Source organism: Equus asinus, chromosome 5 (genome assembly GCF_041296235.1).
Source record: "Equus asinus isolate D_3611 breed Donkey chromosome 5, EquAss-T2T_v2, whole genome shotgun sequence".
NCBI lineage: Eukaryota > Metazoa > Chordata > Mammalia > Perissodactyla > Equidae > Equus > Equus asinus.
The window spans coordinates 25,645,393-25,658,486 of NC_091794.1; the positions used below are offsets into that span (position 1 = coordinate 25,645,393).

The 13,094-nt window shown below is 35.9% G+C and overlaps 1 protein-coding gene across 18 annotated transcripts in view; it reads right to left on the reverse strand.

Annotated features, from left to right (window-relative positions):
• Positions 1–13,094, reverse strand: part of ZNF148 (zinc finger protein 148) — a 119,025-nt gene that overhangs the window by 28,056 nt on the left and 77,875 nt on the right. For all 18 annotated transcript variants that reach the window (XM_044771416.2, XM_044771419.2, XM_044771420.2 and 15 more), the window contains 2 exons: positions 7,581–7,704; positions 6,159–6,242 (listed from right to left, as the gene is read on the reverse strand). In XM_044771416.2, coding sequence (XP_044627351.1) covers positions 6,159–6,242; positions 7,581–7,704 — 208 coding nt within the window. The remainder of the gene's footprint in view (positions 1–6,158; positions 6,243–7,580; positions 7,705–13,094) is intronic.

The following is a 13,094-nucleotide window of genomic DNA, read 5'->3' on the forward strand; positions in this document are numbered from 1 at the left end:
ACTACCCTTTCAATTGCATGTGGTTAAGGGCACGAACTTTAAAGACCTGGACTGTGTCACTAACCAGCTGTGCACATTGGGACAGGTTACTTAATCATATTAACCCTTGTTCTTTATCTGTAAAAAAAGAATAATAGTACCCTCCTCGCAGGACTGCTGTGAGGATAAAATGAGATAATTTATGTACATTTATGTATTGTGTTTAACACAGTGCTTGGCAGAGAAGAGGTACTCAATAAATTCATTTGACAGTATTATTAGGTTATGATAATGATGAATTTTTAGGAGTTTCTAGCCTTTTTTTTTTTTAAGTTCTTTCTTTGCCAATTTTAAAGTATGCCTCTTTTTTTGGTGAGGAAGATTGGCCATGAGCTAACATCTGTTGCCAATTTTCTTCTCTTTTTTTTTCTCCCTAAAACCCCAATACACAGTTCTCTATCCTAGTTGAAAATCACTCTAGTTTTTCTATGTGGGATGCCACCACAGCATGGTTTGATGAGCTGTGTGTAGGTCTGTGCCTAGGATCCAAACTGGTGAACCCCAGGCCCCTGAAGCAGAGTGTGTGAACTCAACCACTCGGCCATGGGGCCAGCCCCAATTTCTAGTTTTTAACTATCATGAAGTACCTGCCTCCTTCTGGTTCTTTTAAACTAGCGTATCTGACACACTGCTTGTCCTGTTAGCCAGCATCTGCAACTGTCCTGAGATCTGCTTGTCTGATTTTTAACTTGCCAACTCTTTGTATGTTTCTGAATTGATTATTTACGTATCTGTTTATCTATCCTTGCCCAAAGATTCCCCATGTAGCGCACGCCCGATTTTTCTCCTGGTCCTGGCCTCCACCTTGTTTGTGCTCTACCACTTACGCTTCCTGTGATGACACTCGACTCTCACGTAACACACGGACTACAAAGGCTAAATCTAACTCACAGGGCCCTTGACGTTTCACCTCTTCCAGGAAGCCACCAACCTGAACCCTCACTGGTCTATTTCCTCTGAACTCCTACAGCGCAGGTTGTCTGTACTACCTGCACAGGATCTGTCAAATTGTGAGTCACATGATTTACACGTTCACTCATTCAATAATTATGCATAAACAAGAATGAGACCACTTTAAGAGATTCCCAATTTGTTAAACAAGAGACTTATCAAAACGAAAGGTAACCCACTTCTTTTCATTTTTACTATAGACACTACACTAACAGAGAACATTTTATGTGGATTTGACGGGGAGGGATACTCACAAACATATACAAAATATACACACAATTAAAAACTAGGCAATCATCATAAAGCCTCTGATTCTTCATATTCAGTTCTAAGGCATAATGTTAAAATGGAGCTTATTTTCTGGATGACTTCTCCTATCCCCACAAAACAAAAAACCTTTAAAAAGTACGGTATACTCTTTTATATATATGTATGTGTATACATATGTATGTGTGTATGATTTCTTTTATATCTTTACTGAAATGTTTTGTTAGCTAGCATTAAGCTTTTATATGTGTTATCAAATCTTTTAGTGTGAATTATTAACAGTTTTGCAGAGAGAAAAAAACGTGGTTTCTGAAAACTTCATTAAACCAGAGAATGTCAGTCACAGCAATCTGTACTTCCCTGCTGAATCTTTCTTGGCAAGCTCTGTCCATGCCAGCGCTGTCTGGCTTCAGCAATCATAATGCCAGGAGCTCACAGTGCAGGCAGCATTCTCAGGAGCACAAACATTATTCAGTTCCTTCATCTTCACAAGTAAGAATTAAACTCTAATTAGGTCTGTAACATTTTCTTTTAATACGACTGCTCTATTATACCTAATAAACTATAAACTAGGTCTTCAAAACAATGAGAAGAAAACTGAAATTTTTATCAATAACCAAAACATACTAAAGGAAATACGAATATTGAGCTATAACTTAGTCAAGGGTGAATCAACATTCTCTCTGACTCCACCCCACTAGAGCAACTGGTTTAAAAAAATAATAATGCTACTATTCAGCTATTTAATATGATTGTGAATAAAAGTCACGGTCAAGAAGAAAAGAAGATCAACGTATGTTTTCAGGCGTGAAGAATGCTAACTTAGAAGACAGGTTTTCCAAATCTGTTTCTTACTATATTCGTGTATACAGAATTGTATATTATCAAGAACTAAAGCTTTAAATCAAAAAAGAACTTTATGGAAAAAGAAACCTAATGAATATGCATAATTCTGAATGATTTGGTTTATTTTCAAAATCTCTTTTATTTTTGGGAGGAAAACCATTTGAAGTGAAAAATAAATTATGAAAACTACCACAACTATAACAAACAACCTTAATTTGCTATAAGAGAATATCAGGATAGGTATTCTGTGGCTTATTATTTAGAGGAATTTAAAAAATTAATATAAAGTTACAATTAAATATTGAAAATTGTACTTAAGTTCTTTACCTCTCAAATTGACACCCCCTCCTCATGGCAATCAGACTGGCTCCTTAGTTAGAGTAAGGGGTGACAAGGTGACGAGAAAACAACAAAACTGGACATATGCCATTCTAACATTTATTCTATACAAGCATTTGAAAATGCAAAGGAAAAGGCACCTTAGATAAAAGCATCTGATCACATAGTAAATGCAGATTTACTGAGACGATGAATGTTTAAGTTTAACCTTGCAATGTACCTGAGCAGTAATTCTGACCTAAACAAAATGATCGATTAGGATGATTATCTTTAACCTTGGCGTCAAGTCCTCACCTTCTCTCCCATATCCTCAAACACACCATAAGTAAGGGATCCATAACACATATACACAAAAAATATATAAATCTCCCCTAAGTGACAAAAATAGCAGTCCCAAGGATATTTGCATTTTCACAGTTTTCAATGCCTTAGGCTAAAGGAATAAAGCTTTAACCAGAATTTCAGAGATCAGCTTCTGGTGAAAAAGTACTCTCCACTAAAATGATATTTCACAGGCTAGCGCAAATTTAGGAAACAGAATTAAGTGACAGCCTGTCTAGGGTGAGTTCAAAGTTTTTCTATTTGAAAACCAAATCAAGCTAGGTTCTCGGTTTTTAAAAGCCACAGATTTCTTTATTGGTGGCAAGAACAGCCAAGCAGGTAATGATTTTTAACCATATTGCAAATAGAGCAAAGAATAGGCTTGGGGGCTGGGAGACTGGAGGAGACAGGACAATGAGACCTAAAAGGATGAGGGAAGGTAAAAGTAAAACAGAGCTGTAAGAACTGGTAGTTCTCCTCACCACACAGCCTTTAAGGATCACTCATTACCTTCTCGATAATTTAAAAATGGGTAAACATATGCAAAATCTTTTCTACTGCCATAACTATTTCCATGTACTCTTCTAAACAAAGAACCTACAGAGAGAAAGCCCTGACCTGGAAAAACTTTAAGGCACTACCCACCTCCAAAAGTAAAAGCCATTTAAAACACGAAACACAGAACCGTAAGGACTAAATAATAAATGATGGAGAATACATTTGTGGTTCTAAGTATATATTCCCAGATAAAGCTTATAGGTATAATGATTACAAGACAAAAATATCTTACTTTCTTCAAAGAGAGTTATAAAAAGAATTAAGAAAATGAAATAAAGAAGGAAAATCTATTCCCCTCTATCAGTTCCACCTGGGGGGGTGGGAATGAGGGAGACAATGGGGCAAAACTGAGGCTCTCTTCAGAAGAAACTTGACTGTTAAGGAACCACAGCGACTGTTTTGCCCTGGTTCCTCTCAATTCCTTATCTCCTTTTATGAGTATGTATTCTTTATAACATGAGAACTCCAGCCTTTGCTTCCATCCCTTTTAGACCCAGACTAAACCCATTTGAAGGTTAAGTCATAACCAGCTTAGTGGCAGAGCAAGAAAAACTCAAAAAGGCCAAAAGATATTGTTCTGCTCCTAGTCCCATTCTGCACAGTTAGCGATTTCACACGTGTACTGGAGTCACAGAGACCTGAGCTGGAATCTGGCTCCATCATACGCTAGATTATATAAATTTAGGAAAGTTTTTTAACCTTTGTGTGCTTCCTACTACTTTCTCATCTAAAAATTGGGGATAGTAATGCCTCCTCTTTCAAGATTAATGTGAGTACTAAATGAGATATTTAACAAAACACTAAGCACAATATCTGGTCTTAGTGAATTCTCAATAGATGCTAACTATCCATTATAACCTGTTTAAATCCAAGATAGCCCATGGTCGAGCATGGGTCTTTTTCCAAACAGTGAGATTACAAGATTGTGACCAGCACTTCAAAAAAGAATTTACTAGAAGAGAAGAGAAAATAGCAGAGTGCAGTAAGGGTAAATATTGTTTTGAAAATCTTTTTTCAGAAACACACACACACACACACTCTTAACTGCACCTCCTGTAGTTTCCGTGTTGCCTTCCCTATGTAACCTTCAACAGACAGCACTTCTGGCTCTTCCTCAGGGCATAACAGCATTTTCTATGAAATTCTACAAAACATATTACACTGTGCTCGTTTATATCTTGGTCTCTCCCATTAGAATGTAAACTCCAACGAAACAGCCTTACATTATCTCTCTATTCCCTGAAAAACACTAAAGGCTCAGTAAATTTTTGTTGAATGAATAAGTAAATCATCAAAATCTAATAGGTATTAAAAACACACAAAAATATTTAACTGCTTTTTTTTTCCCCCCCGAGGGAGATTAGCCCTGAGCTAACTGCTGCCAATCCTCCTCTTTTTGCTGAGGAAGACTGGCCCTGAGCTACCATCCATGCCCATCTTCCTCTACTTTATATGTGGAACGCCTACCACAGCATGGCTTTTGCCAAGTGGTGCCATATCCGCACCCGGGATCCAAACCGGCAAACCCAGGGGCACCGAAGTGGAACATGCTCACTTAACCGCTGCACCACCACGCCAGCCCCTTAACCACTTTTATTTATCATTATCTGATCAGGTTTTATTATTGTATAGAAATTTAAATTTAGCTATAAGTCGCATAAAATCGACAACGTTGCTCTTTCTCCCAAAGTGCCTATACTCCCTTCCATCTGGAAGAGATGAATAATATTTACTTAAAAAGTGGTGTGCATAATGATCTTTGAAAAGCAGAACATCAAAACATACAGATGTGCTGCACAGCTGAAGTTTTATTTAAGCAGACCAGCCACATTCATGCTTCTTTGTTAGGGGAAGAAAGTTAAGGAAAGTTATTAGGCAGGAAAGGTTGCTTCTTCTATAAGACAACACATCTAAGGATCTCCTTTCACAAGTACTGCAGGTACCACGAGAACATCTAAATAACAACACCGGGCAGGTATTTGCTTGAGTACTTAAATAGAGAAATATGAAGAACTTTTATTTTTTCAATATTCATATAATAAATTATCACCATCATCCTCAATTCTATTTAAATGTAAGACAGTTATGCAAATTCACCAACTCTGCTTTCTTCCATCACAAAAAGGCAAGACATTGGAAATAAATTCTAAAAAAAACCACTTTTCCCCATGCTTATAGACATCAAAAGTCAAAAAGTTGACAGTCTACTAAATCAAGGTTACATATAAAATTTGGTTTTACAATTTGCCAGAAAAGTAAAAAGAAATAAATGCAAATAAACGTTTGCTGTAAAATGAGACAACTTCTTAAGGTATAGGTTCCTTTATAGCGATCTTCCGAAGTATTTGTTTCTAAACCATTAACAACTTGACAGAAAAATTGGAAATGTCTAACTTAAGATTACAACTCTCTTGATATAGACTCTATATACATGAAATAGCAAGAAAGCAAAAACAGAGTATCACTATCTTGGGGCCCAGCATTTGCCTCCTTCCCCAGACTAATTAATGTGAACGAGAATTTTACCTACGCTAAACTTGTTAAACATCTAAGGAAACAGATAATTTCACAAAAACTTCCTTCCTTTTGTCACTTTAAACATATTTTAAGTTATTATGAAACTCTATTTCAAAGTAATTTATTGGGCTTGGACATTAAAGCCAAGTCCTAACAATTAACATTGATTTATTGAAGGAAGGAAAAAGATGAGCTGTGATACATACTCTTAAGAAACACAACTGATGAAAGTGGCAACAAGTTGTGGCTATTTATTAAAAATTCTCCCCTCTATTTGAAATAGTAATTTTAATAACCCTAGTATGGGTGGCAGCACTCACCAGTATGAATCTTCTCATGTCTCTGTAGCAGGTACTTCTGTATGAAACGCATGTCACATTGACTACATTGAAATGGTTTTTCGCCTTAAAATAATTTCACATCCACAAATTAGTTACTGGATAAAACACAGTTTATAGTTACTATTTCTGAGGAAAGATAAATCTTAGAAGCCCAAATTCTGGAAAATTCCAAATTATCCATAAAAATTTTTTATACGTATGTTCATTAACTTAACAGAATTCTATTTCCTCTCAATTTTTTCCCAAGATTTTACAATTTACATTCTCATAATCACACAAAAATGAGATTAAATCTGATCAATATCCTTCAAGGAAAACAAATAAATAAAACAACTTAAACTAGAATTTAAAAATGACGAGGTTAGAAGGGACGCCTCAGGTTATCGAGTGTGTCTTGAACATCTCTTCTTCCTTTCATGTGGAGGAAGATCCACCCACCTTGTTCTCCAGGGCTAACCATCACTTATGTCTTTTCTCTTATTTTCTCCAGAACCTGCAGAACTTTCTAAACATCCTTTTTTTTTAAAAAAAAAAAATTCTGTCTCTTAGACACTCCTTCTCTGCTGGAGCCTTTCCTTCTACGGAAAGTATTCTTTGGTCTTGCTACATGCAAAGAAACTTTCCAGAAATCCTGAAACCCTCCTGCCTTAGTATTTTCTCTCCTTCCTTTTACCACACCCTCTTAAAAGAGCAGTTGACCCTATGTCTCAAATTCTTCACCACCCCCATGTGCTGTAACCCTTATACTCTGCTTTCTTAAAAGGTACCCATGATCTCCTTGTTGTTTATTCTAACGGTTTTCTCTCAGTTCAGTTCTCTATCCCTTTCGGAAGGTTGTGTCATTGTTGGTCATCCCTCCTTGGAATTCTCGTTTATTTTAGCTTCTGGGACACTCTATTTTTCTAGTTCATTACACCCACCTCATTACTCCGTCCCCCACTCCCACCCCTTAATTCAACCTACATGTCTATGTCTAGTCTGTTTCCCCAAAGATTTGTAATCAGTCTTTAGTTCTCCTCTCTACAACTTCATGTTCTTAACCATCATTTTTCACACTTGATTTCCAAATTCAGATTTCAAACTCCATCTGGATGTCTTGCATTGAAAACTAAATGCCAGCAGGCTTTTTAAGTAGTACATTCTTTAACTGTTTCTCTAGCTTAAAGAACACATTAAGCCAAATAAGTGTCCAATTAAGACTAATTAATTTTCCACATCCATAGTAATTGTTTTCTCATTTAAATTTTTTTCTGGTTTCCTTCTGACATCCTGGCCTATGAAATCTTTGATTTGAAATGTCAGGTTAGCTACGGTCTTAGGAATGAATGACATTTACATAAAGATGAAATAGCAAAGAAAATAATTTTAATGGCCATAAGCCCATTTTAATTCAAGAAATACCTGTATGAATGAAGACATGTCTCTGTAAGTGATAGTTCGTTCTAAAGGCAGCATTGCAGTGCTCACAAACGTGAGATTTAGGGGTTTTCAAACCAAGTGATCCATCCTCATTTATGGTAAGGATCTAGTTAAAAAAAAAAAGCAAAAACAAAAGAAAGAAGTTTTAAAAAACGTAATACTAATTTATAAAAGAGATAACGCCTTTTAATGCAAACAATGGTCACCAGAGACTATGAAATATTTTTTCCTAAATAATCTTGAAAAGGCTATTAGAATAATGTTCTCATTAATTGTAGGAAGGTACAATGTGACTCAGAATGGGTAAAAAATCACTAATAAAACTTTGGAAGCTGGTTAAGTAAGATCTCAGCACTCTCCTCCCTCCTCTCCAAAGCTGATGCCGGTGGAGTCCCTCAGTGCTCTCCACCAGAGTGAGGACAGCTTACTTTCAATTTCAAGTTCTCACACACCCAGGACAAAAGTCTTATGTTTTAGACATGGAGTAAATATCAATCAGTATAGGACTGTTTAAATACATCACGGAAAATGAATACAATTTAATCTTATGTGGTTATAAAAATGAGAAAAAGCTCTCTATATACTTATATATAGATAAATACATTAGCGTGGGTATGGGAAAGGAAGATAGGTGAGAAAGAAATCAACCTTATCTTCCTGGGCTTCCTAAGGTTGAGAATATTGTGGGCCTGGTCTAGACAGTGCCAGAAAAAAGGTCACCTCTCGGCTTCACACATCCAAATTACCAACCATTTGTTCAACATGCAACATTAAACTGCCTCTCTCATCAGACACGTGGCTGAGTGAAAATAATACATGATCCGTTTTTTCAATATTGAGAAGAGAATAAAGATGGCAGAATACGATGGGAAGATAAGAAACAAAGAAAGCTAGCAGGTAAGATCAGGGGGAACATGGCAAGTGAGGAGGAAGTGGAGGCAGGGCACATGGAGCAGGAGCTAAGAAATCGTGTCCCCCACAGGGTGGAGCAATCCAGGAAACATCTTAAGAAACACAAAAGCCTGTGGAAACTGATTAGGCCCTGTAAATACACAGTTATAACCCCTTCTCAAACCAAGAAAAGGGAATTAGGCAAGAAAAAAAGGCTGTAATTTAAAAAAATTTTTTTACTTTAAATTCAGGAAGACAATTCAGCCTATACTGTATGTAAATCAATGGTAATTATTATGCAAATTATACAGGGTATTTGGATTCTGGGCAAACTGCCAAGGTGGTCAACAATGCTTCAAAGTCTATGCACCAAAGTCATAGAAGGAAACATTTGGCAGGAGAGTGGAAGTGGGTGTCACAGCTTCCTGAAGAGAGTCAGTGAAAGTGGAAAGTTTCATCTCTGGCCAGTCAGTTTAAAATTTTTTCAGTCCCTCCAAGTCACAAAATAATATTCAAGTTAACACTGTACAAAATGAAAAAACACAAAAGCTTTTAAAATATGATTTAAAATATTCTAACATAAAACAAATAACCAAAAGATATTAAACATTTTATATAAAACAGAACTAAAAGCAAGATAGCACCAGGTATTTTTTCACTATGTTGATAACAAATAAGAGGATCCAAGTGCCAAAGGACATGGCAGCTCAATAGCTTTCCGTGGCATGGCAACTTCAAGGAAAGGCTTTGTAAGGAGCAAATCTGGCCCAAGTTACTTAATGTGAAACGGATGTAATCCTTAACTGTACAAAGCGCTTTTATGAAGAGCTGGGGAGTTCTAGGTCATTGTTTTCTGGCACTGGAGGTAACGCTGCCTTTCATTGTGGATTCGAGCCTTAATTCAAGGCGGATTTTATGGATGAAACAGCTAACAGTGACTTGTGAATAAGCAGACTGAAAAATCTAGTGTAAGTTCAAAGACAGAAAAATCAAATTCTTGGACATTTTATATTTTTCTTTTTCAGGCCAGAGTAACAAACACCTTTGCATGAAGGACAGAATAAAATTCATCTTGTCTCAGAAGAGCAGTGGCTCTTCCAATTTGTAATCTGCTTTAAATATAAGCGCCTGGTATTGTCTGTTTCATTCACTACTATAACCCCAGTATCCAAAACAGTGTCTGGAACATAGTGAGACCCTATAATGTCTATTGACATGGCTGCCTGCTATCCATACCAAACATCCTCACAGCTTACCACTTTATCCTTTTTTAAAACTTTTGCAGAAAGCGATACTTTTCAATTTTTCAAAATTACTTAGTAGTGCCATAGAGATTAGGGCATGCAAAGAACAAAGTCCCTTAGTGGAACAGAAATGGCACATTAATACAGGCAAAATCTTCTTCCTTGGTATAGACTTGGCTTCTTTTCTTATTCACATTCTTTCAAGATTTTTTAGTAGAATGTGATCTACCAGTTAAGTGTGTGTGTCTTAGAGATTAGGAGACCTACTTGATACTAGTACCATAAAATATTTTAGCTTTTCTTTGGCCCTTCAACATATGAACACCATTACAATTAAAGAATTTGAAATTTCAAAGTTTAAGTCTTAAGGTGCCTGCTATAATATCTCCACATTTATCTTGCCTCCTGTCATTGCCACTTTTGGAGAAATACGGTATATTATAAAGACCAAGCAATCAAGTTTTATAAAGAGTGGAGAAATTAGTAAGTCTAAACAATACTCAACATATTTGATTTTTTTCTTAACTGTTTAATAAACTTAGAACTTTTCGGTAAAAAATTTCAATACCAAATGGAACACCTCAATTAATCTGTTTTCTTAATCTCATGGTCCATTAGGAGATATATTTTTCCAATCCTCAAGAGTCAGTGCCACTGAATAACTGAAACCCTACATCCCTCAGTGAGAAAAAGTTTTGCTCTCTTAAAAAGCAGACATGATTTTCCCCATCCTATACTATGTATACTGTCTACTATTTACTACCAAAATTATTAAAGCATAGTTTAAACTAATGATCACACATCTTACCATAATTCTTAAATCAATCTAAAGCAACTTCTAAACCACCAAAACCAAGACAATTTAGAGAAGATAGTTTAAATTTCTCACCTATTATGAGTTGTTTAATTGCAACTGGGGGTGGGGAATGAGATCTTCTAAAATTCTGTTCACTCTCCAAATCCAATTAGAAATGCAAGAATAGCGCAGCTCCAAAGACACACAACAAAATAACAAAGACACCCGGAGCAATAACGACCACCACATCTTGACCATCTTAGTTATCTCTAATATCCCACACTCACATTGTCACTTTCTTTCATTCTCCAGGATTTTTACTGTCTGTCAATACGAGATTTTACATGTTACCAAACTTCATTTTTAAATGGCAAGCTTTTGACAGTGCCAGAACACGAAATTCACTGTATCATAAGCATGGTACAATAACTGATGTTAAGTATAATAACCCTAAATTTTAGAAAAGGTTATTTCTCTTATGTTTCCTAAATATCAGGCACAGAAGTATGTGATATTTTTTAAAGAAAGATTTACATCAAAATATTTTTTAAAGTTAGGATTCAGTTCTATGGAAAAATCATTTACCCAGAATATATAATTCCCTGGGAAAGTTAGATAAATAAAATACTAATACATTCTTTTACTAATTTTTTTCTTCATTAAGTACTATTCCATATTTCCATCCCTTGTCATAATCAGTTCTTCATCTTTAAAGCCGCTTCTTCCACAATCAAGTTAACACGTAGCAGAAAGTATGACAAATGCCTAGTATTTCCGTTTCTATGCTTCTTTTAATGAAATTTTCCTCATATCACTTAATTTTAAATGTTTTGTTGTGTTTTTTTTTTTTTTTGAGGAAGATTGGCCCTCTGCTAACATCCACTACCAATCCTCCTCTTTTTGCTGAGAAAGATTGGCCCTGAGCTGAGGTCTCTGCCCGTCTTCCTCCACTTTATATGTGGGATGCCACCACAACATGGCTTGACAAGCAGTGCTAGGCACCCCCACCCAGGATCCGAACCAGCAAACCTCAGGTCACCGAAGCAGAGTACATGAACTTAACTGCTACACCACCAGGCCAGCCCCAATTTAAAATCTTTTTCATATCAAAATCACAAATCTTTACTCAGAACCAATGGTGTACAATAATTGCTGGGAAACGATTCTCTACATAATGTATAATCTATTTGACTTGTGGAATATGCTCTTCCTTCCAGAGTTCACCATAACTTTGAATAATCAATTTCTACTCAGACCACTTGAGGTGTTGTAACCAACAAACCCAGTTCCTTTCTTCAGCATCTGATAAGAGATCCTGGCACATAATAAGCACTCAAATTATTTGCTGAGAGAATGAAAAAGGAAATGCATTTCAGAATAAGAATTAAGTAATAAAACGTATGCTGTTCTATCTCATTTAATTACTAAGGAGTCTGAAAAGACCTATAAAATGTACAGTACTGGATTAAGATAACATTGCTATATTTTACTGAAAGGATTCTTAGAGATCATCAATGTTAACTCAACAACCCTCATAAAACCCTTCCATTTGGAAAACATTATTTCCTAATTCACGCAAGTCAACAGTAAAGTCATGCGGTAATACATCATTTATCCAAAAACTTCTAGTATCAAGACTTGAGATTCTCAAGCTTAAACATAAATCACAATCACCTTGGACTCTTAAAGTATAAACAGAAATCCCCTGAATAAGAATTTCCAGGGATGGGGCATGGGTGTTTATAACTGGAAAAGCCCTATAGATGACTAATGCAGAGCCAGGAGAGAGAACCACTGACATGAACGCACTTAAGCCTACTAAGACTTTTCATACATTACTAATAACTTTAGTTCTCTGTAGTCCTAATCCACAACAAAACAAAAAATTCAAAGGGGCAATGCAACACGGTATTAAATGGCCATATAGGTATAACACTGTAAAAATGAACAGCATGTCATTAAGGAATGAGACAGTGAAGCAACGGCAAGCGGTCAAAAACACTTAAAGTCTAGCTAGCAGTCAGGAGTTTACAGGGTGACGAAGGAAAAAAGCCCTAATATCTCACTCCATCCAGAGGACTTCATTACAATACATATGATTTTTCTTTAATGTTTACAACATCACCCCCAAGACATTAAAAGCTGAATCATGCTCAAATGCACTATATTTAAAAAGAAAACAACACATTAAAGATTTCCAACAGAGCAGTTAAAATTTGACATTTAAAAGGGACAAGCTCTTATTATGTAGAAAATTTACTTTCATAAAACAGCTTATTCCATGACAGTATCAAATAACTTGACCTAGATAAGCATTCCCTAACTTGATTACCTTCTTCTTCTTCAGACATGTTGCCAAATGTATTCTGGCAAAATCTACTTTAAGATGACTAGACTTTGCCATAGGACAAAGGCTCAGAAAGCAATTATTGCTTAAAATCCATGGCAGCTAAAGATGATAAAACAATACAGTACTTCTCACCACAAAGCTTAGCTTGAAGGGAACCACATTTATATAGATGTATAAACTCTGAGATTCTTAAAAAGTCTATCACATTACTTTAG